General features: G+C 31.0%; 1 protein-coding gene across 1 annotated transcript in view; it reads right to left on the reverse strand.

Annotated features, from left to right (window-relative positions):
- The window catches only part of PTK7 (Inactive tyrosine-protein kinase 7), an 85985-nt gene that overhangs the window by 43181 nt on the left and 19800 nt on the right, over positions 1–23004 (reverse strand). Inside the window, exons 4-6 of the mRNA XM_012940127.3 lie at positions 19384–19529; positions 2986–3166; positions 964–1115 (exon numbers count right to left, since the gene is read on the reverse strand). Coding sequence (XP_012795581.2) covers positions 964–1115; positions 2986–3166; positions 19384–19529 — 479 coding nt within the window. The remainder of the gene's footprint in view (positions 1–963; positions 1116–2985; positions 3167–19383; positions 19530–23004) is intronic.

Genomic DNA, 23004 nt, shown 5'->3' on the forward strand with positions numbered 1-23004 from the left:
TTAGTAGTGTATACTACTGAACAGTTTGAAATGAAAACAAAATATCCATCTAATTGATTTCAGTTTTCAATAATTTTTTATTAGATATTTGTCAGTAATCAAAACTACTTTTCAATAGTTTAGTAACCCGAAAATTCAATGTAAATAATTTTTTTTAATCGGAATACATGTATATATTAGCAAAATTTTCAGGTCATGCTCGTATGTTTATTTTTTAGCTCTTTTTATTCAAATCATCGATTTTGATAAGTATCCATTATATCAAATAAAGATTAGATGGGTAATGAATATTGATTTGCGTTGAATAGATATTACATTGAAGTTTTGAAGAATTCCCATGACATTGAAATAACTTTCTTTGTATGTCTTTTACTTCTATACAGTGCATATTATAGACGAAATATGGTCATAAAAATATTAATTTTCGAATTTATGATACGTTAATCTGATTTACTTTAATATACCTCTTTATTCCTGTCAATACATCAGTCCTATGAGTTTCTATTATTGAGAACAGCCTCAGAAGTCCATACAAGTCAAACTCTTTGCTGTTTCATGGTCTATTGCTTTTCCTAACATCAAGTGTTCTACCACAACTACGTTTACAGACTATTTTCTAATAACCAGATCAGTTGAACAGTGATTAATGAGTCAAAGAACACAAAAGAAACCTACATGTTTTCTTTTTATATTAACATGGCAGTGCTTGACCTAGACAATCCTTGTAGTCTACACAGATTTCACTGAAATATTTAATTCATTTCAAAAGAAAACGTTTTATCCCTATTGTATTATCAATAGTTAGTGAAGTACCTAGAAGATTTTTCCAAGTTTCCGTTCCCTTGTTTATTAAACAAGCAATGAACATCTGAAAATCATTATGTTTGTAATTAAATGAATAAAATTAACAATATTATCAAACATATTAATAATTTCTTTTCTTTTTTTCTTTCTAAAACTCACCAGCTAGTTCAACTTGAAAAAGAAAAACATATCGATCTGGTGAATTAGGCCAACTAATTTCACATGTGTAAAAGCTCACATGATGTATATCAAAATTACTGATAACTAATTTTGTATCTTGATCTGCGAATTGAATATCTCTTAAAGTTGATCTGAAATTCAAAGTGAACAAATAGATTTTTTCTTTTAAAAAAAAATAGTTTCATTTTTTTTAGTGGGTAAAATGAACTCAATTTTAAAATTTAAATATGTTATATATTTTATCAGTATAGGGGGTTGTGGAGATTGTTAAGTTTTTGATTGAGATCATGAATCAATTCATTTGATCGAAATGCATAAATATTGCTTGTTTTCATTCTCACAGTTAAGCGTTTGTGAACGAGACCGAAGGTCCTGGGTATGAGTCCCGTATGCAGGATCGTGGATGCTGACTGCTGAAGAGTACCATACTGAGACAAAACGGCCACTCAGTGCTTACAGGTATTCAATGATGGCCTAGCTTAGGTAGATTCATGAATTCAACTATTAAAATTGCTACAGTCTTCACAAATCCCCATTCAGATATTAATCCATTTTGTTGTAACGCATAAAAGTTGGATCACGAGTGAAAATCAGTAAGTACTGAATAGCCGTTTAATCCTAATACTGAAAAATTCCTTACTAGGATAAGGCGACCATACTGTAGTTATTAATTTTCAATAGTCGTCTAACTGAAGTCACTGGATGATGTAAAACTACAAAATATAGCAGCCTCCAAAACGCCCTAAAATGAACATGATGAGGTGATCACAATCTCGGACCAAATATATATATATATATATATATATATATATATATATATATTAAACAGTAATAGAAGTCAAGATACATTTACATTAGCTCACATTATTTCAAATAGGTAAACCTAGACTGAGCTTTTTTTTAAACTTTCTAATTACAATTAATTGGTAGTTCTATGTAATCTAATCTAAATAGCTGAAGATAATCATTGAACTTCTATCATATTTTAGTGTAGTTCACGGGTGAGTAAATAAATCTATGATTGACTAAGATAAGCTTGTAGGAAATCTCTTACAATCGGGGCAATGAAAATGCTGAAACGTTCCATTAAACGTTGAGTTTGGCAATATTGAGAATAATTTGAAATGGTATTTTTATTTTATAACTATCATTTCAAAACTCGTCACAATCAAATAGAATTCGGAAGTTTAAAAAAATATTGTATTAGCCATTCACTAGTGATTAGAATTATCGAATATTGTAACAGTAAAAGAAATTAAATTAGAACTGGTTGGTAAATATAATCTAGTAATCAGTAATAATCATCTTATATATTATTTAAACGGAAATACAGAATCTCTAAAGACATTCCCTCCATATCCTTACATTCTTTAGATAAAAAAAACTATCCGGTGTGTGAATAAATCACCAAACTTTAAGGCGGAAAATAAAAGAACAATGTTTACTTTGGTGTCTGTTCAAATAAATAACGTCAGTATCCATGTCATATAAGAAAACTGTTAAATCTTACCCAGAAATGTGAAATTGTATAAAATCATTTTAATTTTACTCATTATTATATGCCATAAGCCTATACAAAAGTTCAACTGAACTTGAACAGGAATGATGGATGGATGAGTTTTTTAGGCTTTATAAAAATTAACGTTACAACTGACTGATCACTGAGTAGCGATCAATATTATGTTTGTCTAGTAATTATAGTGCTGATCGAATTTTATTTATGAAGATTAGAGGTACACTTTGTAACGACTGCTAAGTAGCATGAAACCTAGATCCGGAATTTCCTGTTCGCTACATTCAACCATCTAACATCTAAACACTAAAATCATAAATTCACTGTTCAGGTTTTAACATTAAACCTGAATCTTTCCATCGCAAATGGATCTACATGAAACAGTATGCCAAAAATTGTCATTTGTTACCTAACTGTCAAACTAATTTTATTACTTATACATTGTGGTAGAAAAATAAGAAAAGTTCAAATCCATATCAGTATCTTACACAGGTTGTTGTTGCTCTCCTAAACGTGGCATTAATCCCCATACTGTAATCGGAGCTATAGTATCTGCTGTCTTTTGTACACCTGGTTGAGGACATTCCAATTCAACGGAACGGCCACGCATAACAAATTTCGAAAATTCATGATTTACCAAATCAGTAATTAATTTTGGGGGATCGTCACCTAATAAAAAAAATAGAAAATATTAGATTAAATCATATATATATAGGTGGAAATTTCATTCAACTACAATTGACAAATAGCATATTGATCGAATCTGACACTGAATATGTAAGTCAAACAGACAAGCAAATCACACACATTGAATAAACAAGTGATACGACTGACTTAAAGTAAGTCAGGTTAAAATATCTGTGACAAAACTATTTAAATAACTCACTAATGTTGACGAGTGAATCATGCGCTCGCAAGCAAACGAGCAAACAAATGAAGCACATATATAATGAATTGAATACCATTATCTCCCAATAATAATAACAATACAGTAATTTTGTTTAGTTGATGGTACGTTTGAAGTTTGCGTTACGATAACACGGTATCCAATATATATATTATTTGAATATTGTTTAATCCTAGTTTATAACTCATAAATAGCTTTAGAATTTATACTTAAAGCGATATGGGTCAACTGTCAAAAAAAACGAGCCTGGAAAAGCCCTAATTTTTCAGATATTAACAATTCTGTTATTACCTATTCCTCATGCTCTGCTACCTTTTTTGAATTTGATAGTGTTGGGAGTGGTCTTACACCACACCTGCTGCTGGATGACCAAAGATCAAAAAGTATCAAGAGTGAATTAAACACTATCTTTAAGCAACTAAACGACATGCGTTCTAAAGTTGAGTCACTTGCTAGCTCTTTATCAAAGCATGATGATTTGAAACAAGAAATAAAAACATTATCACCCCTTAAGCTGCTCCTGTCAAAAGATATCGTTCCTGCGGAACTTGATGACATCATAAAAGCAGAATCTGTTATCGAATTTATCGCTAATGTAGTTACCAAGCGAATAATCTCTCGTAATAACGTGATTGTCTATAATATACCTGACAGAATCCCCATTAAAACTGTAAGGAATTCGATATTAAAAGCATCTAACCTTCAAGACAGTCCATGCCAATGCATTTGACTTAATAAAATGCACCAGAAATACTCGTGCCCGGTCTTGTTCAGATTCGATCCTCATATATTAGCTGAACAGTTAAAAGAATCCGAGAGGCTAATCTGCGCGCTTACGAAGTTTAGAAACGCTCGTATAGTCTCAGAAAAGACCATCAATCAAAGACTTACGCAAAAACGTACCTTGAATAAAAATAAAGGTGTTGAGATCATAACAAATCACGATGCATCAGCTGCTGGATCCACTGATGAAGCTACCCTATCTCATGTTCTCCAGTACTCTGATTTACCAACAAAGAGTGCTAATTTACCTATTATGCCTGTAGTGACAACTGATAACCAATGTACATCTAATGACGACACCAATCTGATATTATCCGGTTTACCATTAGAGGCCCATAAGCCAATACTTGGTTCTAATGCGACAGCTCTTAAAAACACTGTCAAGAACCTTCTGGTTCTAGACGCAATAACAAAAATATTACGATGCCCCTACCAAATAAAAATAATACCATACTTCCCGACACCATGCTTTACCCGATGCATCGTAGGGGAGGTTATAAGGGCAGACTTTGTTCAAATTTCTCACAAGACGGCCACTGCAATCATTATGTAAGCAGGCCTAATATTGGACAGACCACAGTGAACCAATGTGCCCCACGGTTACCCTCAAACATTTTAAATAATAAACCTGTAAGACGTAAGTTTTCTCAACACTTTCCCATTGGGAAAGATGGATTACTAAGTTACTCACCATCAACCCAACCCCAACTAGCAGGTGCTTGTCTTAACTGTCCGTCATGTCAAGTTCAACAAATTAATCCACTTTATCAAAATAATGATTTTTTTGACCTTCAGAAATCTCTGGTCCCACTAGCACTACAGTTTGTTCAAGTGATAGCCCATATGATCTGTCAAACATAATAAACCACAGTCTATGCAAATCCAAAATACACAACATCAACAGGGAAGCTCTCGATTTTTTCACACTCCATACTCCCTTTTTAAACTTATTACTTATCAATGCACGTTCACTTGTGAACAAAATTTCAGCCTTGATAACATTAGCTTTTCTAGCCAAGACTTCTTTCATACTTATCACTGAAATGTGGTGCTCTCAAGTAGTATCTGATTCAGAATTAAATATCCAGAACTATCGACTCTATCGCTGTGACAGAGAAACTAAGTGAGGAGGTGGTTGTATTATATATGCTTTGGATACCCTAACAACTAATAAAGTTGAAGATATTCTCCTGAATAGTTTACCAGAATCATTCTGAATCATAGTCTACTCCTTGAATGTATATAGAGAGCTCCTGATAGTTCGAATAATGGGAATGATCTTATTATCAATGAACTCATACATGCATCTGCTCTAAACTTTAATGTTAAGGTTATCACCGGGGATTTCAATTACCCTGGGATTAACTGAAGTACCGGTAGTTGTTAGTCATGTAATGATGAGTTCTTGGCAACCATTAACATGCACTGCTGGTCACAGTAGGTTCGTATCCCAACTGGAGGCGATAGTATACTCGATCTCATATTTAGTAGAGATGTTATCCCACTATCTGTAAAAGTATACGATGAATTTGAAAGCAGTGACCATGAGATAGTAGTTTGCGCTCTCCCTATCTATCCCTCTTATAACCGACCCATTCAAAAAACCTGTCAATATAGAGACTATAAGCACGTTGACTGGGACCTCCTGCATTCAATGATTAAACTTTCAGACTGGGACAACTTTTTCTCATGTAATAGTCTCATGGATGCTATCGACGAATTCTATCTGATCGTTAACTCTTGTTTAGATTTCTTGTGTACCTTTTAAAACGTACAGGTTTAGTAAACCTTACGAATTATACATACCAGTTAAATATCGTAATAAATTAAGATGCCTACAGAAACGTTATTTTAAGTCAAACGACTTCACGGCAGTTTCACAAACATTTTTTATTCAAATTAAAGAGAAACACAGGTCAAAAGTCATTAATGAAGAGCTACTAGCACTTAATACTAACTCAAAGGTACAAAACTTAACTCTCCTTCCCAATAAACGCGCTAAAGCAACTCAAAATGTTGATATACCATGCATCCAGCATAATAGCACTTTAATATACGACTCTAAAAATATAGCAGATTTTTTCAATGGTATTTTTGAGAATGGTGTAGGAATCATAAGTGGCTCTGCTTCAAGAGTTATGTTCGTGACTAGCGACTCAATAAAATCTATCTCCTTCACATGCATGAAAATTAATAAGTCTATAAATACCCTTAAGTTTTCAAGAAGTCATGGAGTAGACGGGATTTCATCCTTTCTCTACAAGTATGGTGGTCCAGATATTCCACTTTTTCTTCTAAAGCTGTTTACTCTCTCTATGAAAACTGATTTTTACCCTTACTGTTGGAAAACCGCGCACATCATACCACGTTACAAATCTGGAGATAAGACTGACATGAAGAATTATCGGCCGATGAATATTACTCCAGTTATCTCTAGGATTATGGAAAAAATTATAAGTGGTGAACTTTCCAACTATTTAGTCGCTGGAAAATTTACCAATGATACCCAACATGAATTTCTTAAAAATCGTTCTTGCATGACATGTCATTTTGACTTCTTTAATTTAGTCTATTCTCTACGTAGCCAAGGATATCTAGTCCTAGTGCTATATCTGGACATTTCTAAAGCCTTTGACATGGTTAGCCACCAACTTCTTATAGGTAAGCTCGCATCTTATGGGGTTCAAAATCCTTTGCTTGCTTGGTTTGATTCCTTTCTCAGCAATCGACATCAAATTGTTAAAATTAACTCTTCGTTGTCTAACGCTGTCCCTGTTAGAAGTGGTGTAATACAAGGTAGTGTCTTAGGTCCTCTGCTCTTTTTAGTGTTTATCAATGATATAGTAGTGAAAGTTTTTGTGTCGGTAAGTCCCTCCTATATGCAGATGATCTCAAAGTAGTATATTCATTTTCTCCACATGAGCTGAAAAATATGCAAAATTGCATCAGCATGGAGCTTAACAAGGTAGCACAGTGGTGCTTAAAATGGCGACTGGAGTTTAATACGGCTAAATGTGGATGGATATGCTTCGGCGATACATCACTCAACCTAGATCTTACCATAAATGGTGAAATGCTGTCTAGGCTACATACAGTAGTAAACTTAGGTAATCCTACGACTTTTCGTTTACAGAACTCTAAGTCTCAACGTCTTATAGGTTACATAACTCGGAACCTTTATAACAATGAGTCACTTATTTTAATGTACAAAGTTTGTGTTCGACCTCTTCTAGAATTCTGCATGTTTATTCTTAGCAGTCACGCATAAAGGATAAATTAAGTCTGGAATCAGAACAGAGATGATTTACACTTCGTATTCTTGGAGCTGATTGTACCTTAACTTATAATTCTAGACGTAATAAGCTTGGGCTAGACCCTTTATGGAAGAGGAGACTCAAACTAAGTATTGTCTTTTTCTTCAAGCTACTTGATAAACTATCCTTTATATCCAATCAAGTGAATCAATATGCAGAAACTTCTCACTATGACATCCGTAATTCCTTGTCACCAGTGAAACAAACTTATTTTAAATCATCTCCTTATATGAATTACTTTACCTGTAAATTTTCTAGACTCTGGAATAATCTACCACAATCTATCCATACGATAAAATTACTGCCATTATTTGTTCGCTACATCGATGCTTACTGCTCCTCTGCGAATGCACTGAATGCTCTAGCACCTGTAAGTGTATCTCATTCCATATGTGATATTATAGGAACTTTAAATGTTAAGCCATCTTTATTAATGCATTCACTAAGTAAAACTACTTGCTATCACTTTATGTTAAGACCGTCCCCAAAAAGTCTAACTAATTTGAATAACATCAACAGTATATCACTGTGTCACATGACACACGCATTTCGGTAGACCTGCTTGACATATTTTGGTAATTACTGCTTTGTTGTTCCGTACTCTCTGTTTTCGTTTTACTTTCTCTCGTTGTAGATAATTACCATTAATTCGATCTGGCACAGGAGATAACGCTAATTACACCGTTCATAAATCAACAGGCTGCCCATTTAAGAAATATTAGAAATTCCCGGCTGATGCATTGGATCGCTGTAATACATGTACTACCTAAACTAGTATACTTAAAACTATCTTCTATCACATGTTTGTTCTGTACATCTAATGTTACTATTTTTATCAAATTGATCATGCCTGTAAACTGGCGTGAATTCTATAATTATTATTTTCAGAATATATAAACTACTAACTATTAAATGGTTTATACAAAAATACTGCATCCCAATGAATTTTAATTTGAAATAAGCGAAAACATTTTTCCCGATATATTTTGCTGTATGTTTCCAAATAAAGAAAACAGTATTCTGCTCAAATAAATGAAGAAAAAGAAGGTTATTTTATTCTCTAATGGTTAAAAATAAAGGATTGCAATGTTGAACAGTTCACATTTGTTTGTAGTTTAACCATATATATTGGATTAGTTCTAACCTTATTTAAGTGTTATTTATAGAAATAAATAAATAATGTTCGTGACAAATGTGAACAATCAAAAAAGAGATAATATGCCCAAATATTCTCTTTTTGCATAAATTTTAAAAAACCGAATTTATTTTATTTGCGCATGCATATATATACATAAGTAGTGTGTACTAGCTTTTCAATAGTATAGTACTACCTCAATCAATGTTGCTAGTTGTTTGCTTGTTTGTTTATTTTTAAGGTAAATTACAAAATACACCACGAGTAGAGGATGAATACAAAACGGAAAGGGAAACATTTACCAACTTTTTTCTTTTGTTTTTTTTCATCATCAATGAGTTATTGATGAAAATATAGAAAATAATTCATTGAATGAATTTTTTTTGTTCTGCCTTAATAGTTTGTTCTATGCTTCCATCTAATTTTTATTGATAGGAAAACTAACAACTGAAGTGAGTAACAAGTGACTAATCAGATTAACTGTATTTGAATAAAAATGTTATCTAGTATACTCTTAGTATATAAATATGGTCACTATAAATAGTTTTCAATGTAATAGTAGTTAACGTAGCTACCAGAAAAAAATACATAGTGGTTGCTACTTGTTTGAACCTGTTCAGTATATCGTTTACATTTTGATGATCTTCACAAATCCGAAAGTTAAGTTCTTTTGTTAGGTGATATATTATACAGAGTTTTAAAAGTTTAACGTTTTAAGAATAATAAAAAAATGGATTATATAAATTTTCGACTGATCGATTTAGCTTACTTATCTTTTTTTAAGTAAATAATACAAGAGAGGATGAATCGGGATGTATAGTTTGACAATAAAAGGTTTTTCTTAGAAAAACTGAAGCTAACAGAAAACAATTTTTAATGATTTTCGATTTTTTTTGACATTCTGAAGATTATTTTTAAACTTTTTTTGTTAACATTATCAATTTAATGACAAAATATAGTTAGAATTCACTAGAATACAGATGTTATGAGTAAAACGTGATGTAGTTACGGTAGCGTTAATTACGAGACAATACATGAAAGACGTATATTGACATTTTTGCATGAGGACGAATACTCGTTAATAATCGTGTTCATATAGCTTCATTAAACCTTAAAAAAAATGATTGACAGTAAACTTTTTGAAGATACTGAAAATCTTCAGAGACTAAAGGAATTCCAAATAAATTCCTATACTTCAATCCATGATTTCCACCGATAATTATATTCATCTATCGACTGCTTTTAACAAGCACTGTTTAAAAAAATGACTAACAATATGATAAAGCCAGAGGAAATGAAGAAAGGTCTTAAAATTGTATTCTTCGATAAACAGCTTTATTAGTCATCAGTATTGTGATAATTTCAGTACTAATCATAACATAGTGTAATATAATATTTTATGAGTTTTAGATTATTATAAACAGACAATTCCGAATTCTTTTTTACTTACTTTTCGTTATTTATCCTTAAGGCAATATCGAAGATCAATTAAAGCATCTCTATGTTTAATATCTTTTAACACCATTATATTACACATACTTCTATATGATGAAGATGATGAGCTTACTTGATGATCATTGAAATGATAAGGTATTCACAAGGTATATACAGTTTTTTTTTTGATAATGTTTTTCTTTTATGTGGAGAGTTTAAAAGATACAGGTTACATCATATATTATAGACAATCATCTTTCAATGTTCAAGAATAACACTTAAGTAAGTTAGCATATTGATTGAAACAATCGATTATGTTATGATTCTTTGTTTACAAAAAAAAATAATAATAATTCAACATATATTGATTTCTTACTAATATTAATCTTATTAGTAACAACAATAGTAAGCATAATAATTTAAGTCAAATACTCAACTTTCATTATTCGTTTTCAGAAATTTTTCTTTGATAAAACAAACTTTCTTTTTTTCAGAAAATTTTATGTTTCATTGTTGTAAAGAAAAGAGTGGGGATTTGACGTTTTTTAAAAAGTATTTAGTTGTCAAGGTGTGATGTTATAGAAAGTAAAATAAAAACAAATTCACTTTATTATTACCATTATTATTATTATAGTATAAATAACTACTGCAGTGATGTACAAAGGTATTCAAACATCATATATTTAAAAAAGAACAAATAAGAGATTCAAACGAGATAATTAATTTACTGGATTATCAGTGGATTCACTATAGATTCTAAAGTATAAGTCTAAATAAAATACAAATGCACAATTCAAATAAATAGGGTAAAATCCATTTTATATTGAATTGATATTACTTAGAAAATCATTGAAAATCAAATGTTGTTGAGTTAGATGTTTTACAATTCTATTGAAATGCATAGAGACATATAAAATCAGATAAATCAATAGTATAAAAGTACCTTGCCAGTTTACATTGAATACTTATAAAGAGCGATACATCAAGCCCTGACTAAATTTAAAAAAGATAAACGTTGAGTACTGTGACAATTTCGAATAAATTGAGCATTGGGTAGATTGTTATAAATAAATAATATATTTGTAATATCCGAATTAGTAGAAAAATTAGATTTTCTGACGTTTCGTGACTTAGCGTAAGCCACTTCTGTGGTTTGAAAGCATCATTTTCACGGTGATTTGGAAAAGTCTCAAGAAGTAGTGCTTAGTTCTGAGGTGTTTCATGTTGATACAAAAGTTTTTCAGAGGGTTTTTCTTCTCAATAGTTTACGATAAAAATCACTTTCGTACATTTTTGAAAACGTATACATAGATCAATAAAATCAAGACACTACAATCACAATTTGTATTCAGAACAAGGGAAAGACAAAATATGATTAGTGCATCAGCGAACGATGACATTCACTGTGTCATACACAATCAGATTCGAATATGTCAACAATTTAATAAACTTGGCATTAAATGGTTAATTCTACTATGAATTCATCTTATCATATAATTCAATAGGAAAATTGTAATTCCTTATCAAATACTTCAGATGAAAAGAGATGTCAATGTATTTTATTCATCCATAGTGTTATAAAATATTAACAAGCATCATAGGACTTTTAATAACATACAGACAATATAAATATTTCAATCTACCTTAATTCAAAATAAATCATACTTAGCTACCACTATTAACAAGAAACAGATTATAATTTGTATACTAGCTCGAAAGGTATGTAAATGAAACAATGATAATTTTACATGGAATAGAGAACTGAGAGGAAACAAAAACTGATGACTGATCCACATTTTATTTAACATTCGATAATTACTTTACTGAAATACACCTATTTACACATAAATTTCACTAACATTTAATGATTATTATCAAAAGGGGAGGAGTCCCATACCAGGACGAAACGGCCGTCCATTGCTTCTAGGGTTTTCTATGGTGATCTAGCTTCAATTGACTCATGATTTCAACTAGTGAAATTTAGTGACTAGTCGATGTATATCATACAACATAATGGAAATATAAACATCAATTTTACACTGAATGAATATTATACCTATTGAAAATGGGATCTCGTATTTTATTTTGTCCTAACAGAAATCAATTTTTATTTTCTAGTCTTAATGAAACTAAACATAAGATCAATGTTTTATTCATTATCATTTTATAAGAAGCTCAATAGAATTTCATAATTGAAATCCAATTCTTTTCATAAAACAAAATGGATATTTATTTATTTTTATTAATAAATATTCAAGTTGAAAAGATCAATTCAATTAATAGTGGTTTGTTTGTTTTCTTTTAGCAAACTTTTCATAAATAAAAAGTAATTATTTTTGATTGAGATCATGAATCAATTGATGTTAGACCACCGTTGGAAACCTGGAAGCACTGGACGGCCGTTTCGTCCTAGTATGGGACTCTTCAGCAGTGCGCATCCACGATCCCGCTCCCTGCGAGATTCGAACCCAGGACCTATCGGTCTCGCGTCAGGCGCTTAAACAACTAGACCACTGAGCCGGCATCCAATGGTGTTAGTGTCTAACATCAACCAATCCACGAAATTGCGCGACCAACTTCCATTGTACTGAGGTAGATACCTGTCTCTACCCGACACGGATTAGCTCCACTGGTCACGGCTTCTCACTGGAACTCTGAGAATTCCCTCACGATGCTAGTCACTAGTGAGCACATGTTAATTATCAGTATGGGGAATTCTCGGGGTTCTAGTGAGAAGCCGTGACCAGTGGAGCTAATCCGTGTCGGGTAGAGACAGGTATCTACCTCAGTACAATGGAAGTTGGTCGCGCAATTTCGTGGATTGGTTGATGTTAGACACTAACACCATTGGATGCCGGCTCAGTGGTCTAGTTGTTTAAGCGCCTGACGCGAGACCGATAGGTCCTGGATTCGAATCTCGCAGGGAGCGGATCGTGGATGCGCACTGCTGAAGAGTCCCATACTAGGACGAAACGGCCGTCCAGTGCTTCCAGGTTTCCAACGGTGGTCTAACATCAATTGATTCATGATCTCAATCAAAAACTTAACAATCTCCACAACCCCTATACTGATAAAAAGTAATTAATTTCATAGATTTTGTTTACTGATATCTGAAAGTGATGAAAATTACAAAGTCTATAAAATTCTAACAATAAGTTAAAGTATACATTTATAAATGTAACATTGATTATAGTTTTAATAAATGCATACATCAAAAAGGCGGTTAAAATAATTATTATAATAATAATATTAATAGTTGAGATGATGAGTCAATTGAAACTAGACCACTATGGAAATCCTGGAAGAACTGAGCTGCCGTTCCGTCTTAGTATGGGACTCCTCAGCAGTGTTCATCCATGACCCCTCCTTACGAGATTCGAACCCAAAGCCTATTAGGTCTCATGTGCAAACGCTTAACCTCTAGACCATTGAGCCGGCATCCAACGGTGTTAATGTCTAACTTCAAATAATCCAAAAAAATTAAGCGACACATCCATCATTGTCTTCGGTGAGTTACTATCTTACAACAGACCCAGTTAAACTCCACTGGTCACTGCTTCTCACTAGAACTCCAGGAAATACCTCTTAAAGCCAGTCACTACTGAGCATATGCTGATTAGTATCCGAAGGAGTGTTTGTGGATATTATGGTAATTTTAATAGTTGAGATCGTAAATCAATAATAATAGAAAATAAAACTGAAAATAATATTCTATTTACAAGTTATAAATTGATTTTCACAACAATTTCATTCTTCATTTTTGGAGGACAATTTTAAAGATATATGTATTTAAGATAAGCAAACGTTGGTCTAACTAAACTACACCATTTCTTAATCTTATGAACTACTGATTTCGCATTTTTTTAAAATAAAAATCAGAGTAGTTTCAATGTTTCAATTTATTTTTAATTTAGACTTACAATTACACGTAATTGTTCACAAAAGTTTGGATAGTAACTCTCTCAATTAAAATTGAATTTTAAAAAAAATACCAAATTCTGGTTTGATTCAATAGTTTTAGAATTGTGTAAAAAAACATTTAATCACTCATTCATTAGTGGTGAACGCCTATTAAATCTCCGGATAACTTAAACATTTTTGGATAATACAATACATACATATATTGTTGGCATTGTGTTGAAGAAAAAATATAAATATGTATGTTACATAGCAACTATCTAAGAGCTACACATGTTTTGAGTATTTATTACACTATATACAGTTGAGTAGTTAAGGGATGCGTAAGTCGACCTTGTAAATTTTTGCATTTAATACGAACTTTTATTTTAAATTACGAATGATTTAAAAGAGGGAAACTAATAGTTATTGTGTAACTCTGTTATTAGATACTTATATTTTTATGTGCTGAATGTTATTAAACTATCTTGTAATGTATCAGACAGGAAGATTTGATATGATACATTCTGTCGAGTAAAGAGGAGAAAAGTTCAATATCAATTCAGAGTTTCTAGAGTTCTTATCTCATTTGTACAACATAATCTCTTGGTGATATAATTCAATATAATATCAATTTTATGCACCTATTTCTTTTTTTTTCCAGTCGTACTATTTAAACCAAGTTGTTACTTGAAAATCTTTTCCGACAAAAATTGTCCTAATATCCCCTACTAGACATTTCTGTCAATAGACTTTGAACTAGTGCATTTTGATCATTAATGTTGCATACTTAGATTAGTAAAGGTATACTTGTGGATAGAATGGGATTTCTAGGATGACGTTGAGGCATCAAGTGAAAACCACAAACAATAAAAAGAGAACAAAAAAGAGAAGTTAATTAACATTTTAAGAATGTCAAAAACGTCAAACTTAGTCTATGAAAATAATGGTTTTTATTAGTCAGCAGGTTGATGAGAATCAAATGAAAAATTAATGTTGTCAAATAAATTAAAGGATGATATGCATGGAACTTTGTCATCTGGTGATTACCCAGTCATATATATATATATATATATATATATATATATATATATATATATATATAAGTAATAGACACCATAAAAACGTTTCAACTTGTATTATCCCATTGGAATTTATCATTTTATTGTGACACTGATGAGTAATTCTTATATCGTTGCTGAGCTGAATCATTTAATCAACTGAGTCCCCCTTTTTTTACTCATGCTATGTTGTGGATACTCTGACAATTATTGCCTTTGTAGAAAAATGTCATTTTTCTAAGCAAAGATTATATTGAACTATAATTGCATGTAGTACAGAATAACATCGTTAAAATGACAACTCAATGAAATACAAGTGAACAGTGCAACAGAAGTGGAAAAAATGGCATACGTATTTTCATCACTGTTTATGGATATTCTAGACTATTTTCTATTAGATTAACACTAAATCTACACAGAAAACAATCAACTTGATCAAAAGTGGGTTTTGAGACTTTCGAAGTCAAATGACTAAAAGGATAGATTAAACTTCAAATCTAAGAAACAATTTCGAATATAGAGCTTACTTATTAAAAATAAACAGCAACAGTTCATGATGGTCCAAATGAACTAACAAAAGGGGTTAGCTGATTAAGTAAACCAACTTTCACCTAAAACAATAAGAACATGGTTTCTCATCCAACGCACACAGCATATAATAACTACGTTTATCACTGAATCTACGTCGTATGTAAATTGAAATATGTAGAATTTATTTAATTTGATGTACCACAAACCGAGAGAGTTTTTAAACTAATTTGTTTTGGACCAGTCAGTTACTGTAGTTTGGCCAATATCACAGTAGTCTAGTTGACATAATTCAGTGATATTTGTTAAATATTCTTGAAATATGGTAATAATGGGTCTGTTGATTTCATAATGAACTTACTTATTAAAAATAATCGTCAAAATGCTGAGTTTTAACTTTAAGCTTTACCATTCATTATTTCTATATCTTAGTTTCATATTGAATATATTTTTTTGTAAAGCACGAATAAAAATAATGTGAGGTGATGATGGAAATTTAATTCATTTCGTTTTCATTAATCTCTTTAGAAATGAACTATCCTTTTACGTAAACAAAGTCACTGGTTTTTATTTGGGTAATATCTAAATGTAAATGTTTAAGGTCTGAACTCCTGAAGATTTCATAGGAGAACAATGTTGTGGAGCTCTTAACTAAGTTAAAAGAAGTGTTCGATGGTCTATTAAATCCGTGGTAACGTCCTATCTCAGAAAACGAATTTTTAGAGTATCTGAAGTGAATTTATTTCATTTCGTACAGTATTTGTTAGTGTTAATTGTAAAAAAAACTATTAAATACGTTAATGACAAGCTATATTTTACATAATTTACCTTCTATTAATCATAATGAAGAGGAAGGTGAATATGTACAATATAAAAGCCAGTTTAAGTAATCTCATTTACATTTAGAACAGATGGTGATATAATTTACGTTTACTTATAGTCATTCAAATACACTTTTACAAACTCAAGTTTGAATAGACTAAATTTCATCTGTAAAATTCCGAACATAATCATGTGGATGTAATACATGAAGTTGAATTACTGATTTTTATATTCATATGGAAACTACGTGTTTTATGACTTCTAAGTAATAAGTAAGGTAGATGATATAACAATCTATTGATTTCTAATTAGTAAAGTTTTAGAAACTGTCATTAAAAAAAGTTGAGAGCAAAAAGAATAATGATAATAATCATAATAAATAACTGAATTACGTTCATCTAGACAAGAATGAATGATGAACAAATGACTAAATTTCAACGATGTCAATGTACTAGAAAAAAAGAATGTTCCTATGTTATTCAAACCAAATAAAATATATTATACATGGCGCCTTTAAAAAAATACAGTCATTTTAAACAAATCGAAACAAGTACTATTTCATAAAGATTTAATTACAACTTTTCAGTAGGACTATTTAGTTTAGTCATTTGTCTCACCGATTAAAAAAAAGAAATACAATATCTGACATTATGACTACATTGCAGTATAACTATCTACTTGTTATCGACTGAACCAAGCACAGAATTCGAAGTGGATTAAGTGGAATTTGACGATTTTGAAAGAAGCCGATTTAAAAGAGATGAAAGAATGGGTTTAGTAGAAGAACTCAATTTCAACTGGTCGGCTTGCTTATATTGTTAGTTAGGTTTAAATAAATGTTTTCTAATCAGTTTCATAGAAGTAAACGAAAAATTGATTGTTCATTTTCTAACACATTAGATACTATTATTGGTGTGTTCACATTCTTAATGCAATAATTCAATAAGCGGATATAGAAATATCGATTGGCAGATTGTAAGTAAACTCCCATTGTATGATCAGATGTGACCATAGGCATAGTCACTAAACTAAATAATAATGTGAATTTAATGTTTTTATATTTTCTCATCCTTTTTTTCTTACATTTCTAAGTGAAACTGCCTCACAAGAAACATTTCTGTAGTCATATGGAACACCTCTGTAGCATTTATAAAGAGCGTGTACGCTATGCATAAGTTTCATACGTGTTATTTCAAAAATGACAATAAAGATCCACAAAATTGAAGCGATCAGCATAGATGGAAAACAGTTTATTGTATCTGTTGTCGATCTATTGTCTATTTAAGTTGGAATTGTGGAGTAGTTAAATACAAAGTAGAAATGATATTTCAGTTGATGAGTTTATAAACTTTCATTAACTAAGGTGATTATGAAATGTGATACTGATATTTGTTTAGATTTACTGAACTATCTTGACAACCATGAAAAAATACTGGACCAAGCTTAATGCTATCAGATCAAAACGTAGCACAAAATTATTAAAAGTTGAAAGTACAAAATTATTGTTTACACGGCTGCATTTACACATAAACCATGATTGAAAGCATATATGATTTGATCAGTCTCTGTTATAGTGACTCAATTCATTCATAATCTTTTTTTAAAGTTTTTAATAGAAGTCTTGTACTACTTTCTATCTTAAGTTTGTTCTAATGTTGTCGTTCAAAAGAACCATGAAAACTTCACGATCAAACCATTCAGCTCAAAGAACAAAGTTTTTAGAGTTAACATTATTCCATTAACTTCAAATGTCGATCTCATTCAAGTTTTTAAACTAATTTTTTTTCTTTAAGAAACATTATAATTAGTGATTTGATTTAAAAGTCTTTTATATTAAAAATTTACTTTTGTTAGGAGTAAATTGTATGGTATAAATCAATATACCCGTATGCCAATTATACACATGCAAAACTCCAGAAAAAAAGAGTAACACAAATTGACTAATTACTCTTAGTGATATGAAGAATGGTAATTGATAGATTTTGTTACTAAATGAAGATGATAAATGAATTGAATTTTTTTTCTTCATATTTTGAATAGTTAAAATGAGTAATCTGTTTGAATAAAATTACATGAGTTTAACTGAATCTCTACAAAATCTTTTCATCATTATTATTACTATTATAAATTTTATTGATAAACTTTTTATAACTATGATGATAGGCATGAAAATCGGTTGTAACAGTGCTAGAAATGGAACGTTCAACAACTTTTTTCCTCTCTCAGTTAAATACATAATCTCTGTCACTGTCTATTCACATGTTTCATGCACTATGGAATTTGATTCTTTTGTAGCTTTTAATTTGAATTATAGAAAGTAAAACGATATAATAAAATCTCTATTGCAAATTTAACTCATCACTAGTTTGATTAAGCAATAGAAGACTATAATACAGCATAATACTTTTACAACAATGATATTTTTTGATACAAAATAGTATAAAATACTTTTAATTCATTAAATATTATTATATGAACCGTCTAATACAAGATATATATATTCCATTTTATCTAAGATTTGTCAAGTGAATTTACTTGTAACATAGAGTTGATGTTATCACTGACACTTTGATATAATATCCAATGTTTCAAAATCAATAGCGTTGTTCACCAGGTAAGCTTAACTGAAGATAGAATACGCTTTATCTATTGCACAGCTGATACTAAACAAAATGTAAGTCACTTGTAGCGCATATGAGCAACAAATCGAGGGATCTTTCTAAGGTGTTTATGCACTAAGAGATACTAATGAAATTTAATATTTTGATTATTGACAACAAAAAAAAAAACATAAAATCTCTAAAACAAGATGTTATCCAATTTTCAAATTTTCCCATCTCTATCTATTCAACTCCCTGTTATTTGATCATGGTATGTGAAAATCGAATGAACTATGTTTTAAGAATCCTACTATACATTTTAAATAAATAAAAGCCAAATTATAAGTAACTTGTACATAGAAATAATCTGAATAGTACAGAAATAATAATAAAATTGCCACTAACTTGTCATTTGAATTAAAAATGGTGGCCTGCTGTCTAATTTACCAGCTGCATGTATAACACGACAATGATAACTTCCTGTGTGTTCAATACCAAAAACTGCTATACGTAAATTTCCATTACTTCGAAATTCTGTATTTGGTAAACGTCTAATAAAATAAATATAAAGTAGAAATGAAATAAATCGATCATAGTGAAAGTATATATGTAATTAAAGTTTCATGCTGAATTTCATCTTTCAATTTGATCAACACGTATTTAGATAGAAACCGTTAGTAAGTATTCAAATATATATATACTGAATTTCCTTAGTCAGTTACATAGTTTGAGAGTTAGTTACATGTTACAATATGACAGTTAAATACTGAAAGTTTCCATAATAACTTATAAAGGATACTTTTATTTTCCTCCCTTACTGGGAAGAAGTCAATGGTAGTCAACTGTGTATAAATATATAGTTCATTTATTCTCTGTTAGTAAATTGATATTGAGAAGCTTTATGAAATCCTTACATAAATATTCTTATCAAGGACCACCAACACTGACAATATTGAGTTCAATTATCAATCAGCTGTAATAGACAGATTGATGAAGCGACAAACCAACAGACAGACCAACATATCATTAGATTCTCTTAATTCCCAGTCATATTCTCCTCATAACAATATGATATATAGACTAAACAGATAACCGACTACATTATTCACCAAAACTTTCATCTCATCAAAACTGAGGAGAAAACTTAATGGAGTAACTAGTATCATTTAATGAAAATTAATCAGATATTGTCCATCCCCAATATATTTTAATACACACTGTATCCGATAATGAAATATGATTTATTAGTTTTGATTTAAACGAATATATGTTAAATTAATCATAATCTTGGTTTTGTAACAGCTTTAATCATAATTCCAATACAAGATCACAAGAGTTTATTAATACTGATCAATCTAGATAATTTTATTCCCTCATCGGAAGCTAACTGAAACTCTATGTACACAGCCATACTTAAACGAGTTGGAATTTTGTTCAACTTATTTCCCTACATTATTAACATCGTAGGTTTTTATGCATTTAAGTCTGTGAATAGAATTTAATGGCCATTTGTCATACAAACCTGTTGTTTGCTGTCCCCAACATAATAATTATTTCTCTGTTTTCCACTTGAATAATTACAGAGAAGACAAGTTGATGAGAAGTTTACACCTTCACTAGTAAATATTCTTAATCATCACATGTATAAGTTTACCATAGAAAGGATAGACAGCTGTAGATAAGCAAAAGAAGAGGAAAGAAAGACGGAGACACCTAGAGAGAAAATGTAGTGATGGGTAGTAGTTTGTTAGTAAAAATATTTAGATGATCTAGTAAGAATAAAGAAATAAGGTGGATGCATGTATGCAAATAGGCATATATGCTTATATGTATATATGCAAAGATTACAATAAACAGATATCTTTTATTAATTTGGGAGTCGCCTGCCTGTTTTGTCATTGTTAAAACAAACACCAAATAATAATAATAATAATAATAGATGATTATGCGATAAATTCACGTAAAACCGACTTTACATCAAATGGAAACAAATAAAGTAGAAAGTTTCCTTGACATTATTTAAATTATATCGTTATGATAATAAGAAATAACAGTAATAATAATAAATATAAGAATTAAAATATTAGAAGAGAAACTTAGAGGATAGATAATTGTAATAATGTTATGGGTAGTGAATATATATGGTAGTATACTATAGACATTGACTATGAATGAAATAAGGTTGAATAAAGAATAGAATATGAAAGAAAAAAACCAAACAATGAAAGATAAACAAAGTACAGTTAATAATAAAGAGAATAATCAATAACCAAAAAAAAACTATTTTTATTTATGGTTTTTCTATCAGTTTCTTATTAGACTATACTGAGATTATAAATTAATTATCAGGTAATTTATAATACTATTGATTAGATAGGTTGATGAGATTGTTACATACAACGTATATATATTAAACTAATAGTGTAAAACAATTCCGTTGATGTTAAATAATGAAAATCATTTAGTTTAATATAGGATTAAAGTATAGGCATTCTAGATTCCATTCTCTTCACATCCCGAACAAAACAGAGTGGAACAATTATGTTTAAATAACTAACTGATATGTGATTTGATTAACATATCTCTGTTAACTACAAAATAAACACTTCTGGTTCAGTTAGCTACAATGTAGAACCAGGCACATATATGTCCATCGGTCCAAGTTGCCATACCTCATTAGCACTAAACCCATAGAAGCAGTTACTTCAAAGGTAGTATATGAAAAAGCATTTCATATAAGGATCTGATACAGGGAGAAAGAATTAGTTCGTAGAAAGAAAGGTATAAAGCAATTTTAATCTCACGGTTTAAGGGAAGACAGAGAGTATATACACCTACGCCATTGTGATCGACTCTGAGCCATGTCACCAAGAGTCTCCAACCATTGGTTACGATAGTCACGCGGAACCAATCCAAGTAGTCTGCATCTACCAATATGGCTCAGGCTAGAAGTTAGTGACTTAAAGCACCGATACCATGTTTTAGTTTGGCCGCCCCTAACTTTCTTCCAACCATCCCCAACAATAGTCAACATTGCGCTTCGTGATAGTCGGTGTTCGGGCATACGTAACACGTGGCCCAACCATCTCGGTCGATGAAGATTCACAATCTCATCAACTGATTTACCTAATTCCCTACGTCTAACCTCACTATTACTTACCCGGTGATCCCAACAGATGCAAGTAATATTTCTAAGCCATCTGTGGTCAAATATTAGTAGCTGACGAGTATCTTCTACTCTTAATGGTCACGTTTCGCAGCCGTAAAGAAGAACAGAGCGAACTGCTGCGCAGTATACTCGTCCGTTAATTGATAGACGGATATTCCGCCTTCGTTATAGGTGACGTAAGTTGGCAAAAGCCAAGCGAGCTTTTAGAATCCGTGCTGAGATTTCGTCAGACACCAACCCATTAGGGCTGATCAGACTTCCTAGATAAGTGAAGTTGTCGACGCGTTCGACTACTTCACTCCCTATCCTTAGTTCAGGTGTTGACGCACGCCAGTCGTGAAGCAACAACTTGCATTTCGAGGGAGAGAAGCGCATTCCAAACATACTGGAATTGTTGCTCAGTGCTATCAAAAGACTGAATTTTATCAGCGTCTTCACCAAACAGGACTATGTCATCTGCGTATTCTAAGTCCATAATTGGATTTTCTGGATGGAGATCAATCCCTGAAAATTCAGTTAATTTGTTTCAGTCGATTAATAATTAGTAGCCGAATTCAAAATTGTTTTAGTCTTGATTCCATACATTATCAATTTCCAATTATTTGTTATTGAGGAATAATTGTTAGCTATACTTCTATAATAAATATTTCATGCAATTTAGTTTACTAAATAAGAATTATATTCAACTGCATTTTATTTCATAATAATTAATAATTTGTTAGTAGACAAATGGTTAGAAACATGAGGTTACTTGGGTAGTCACATCAGAATGCGCTCTTCTTAATTAAATTCATCAAGTTCATGTCAGTTTGTTAGCAGTAGCTACAGTTTCATATGAGAGACTTATATTGTCAGAA

The sequence above is a fragment of the Schistosoma haematobium genome, chromosome 1, assembly GCF_000699445.3.
Source record: "Schistosoma haematobium chromosome 1, whole genome shotgun sequence".
Taxonomy (NCBI): Eukaryota; Metazoa; Platyhelminthes; class Trematoda; order Strigeidida; family Schistosomatidae; genus Schistosoma; species Schistosoma haematobium.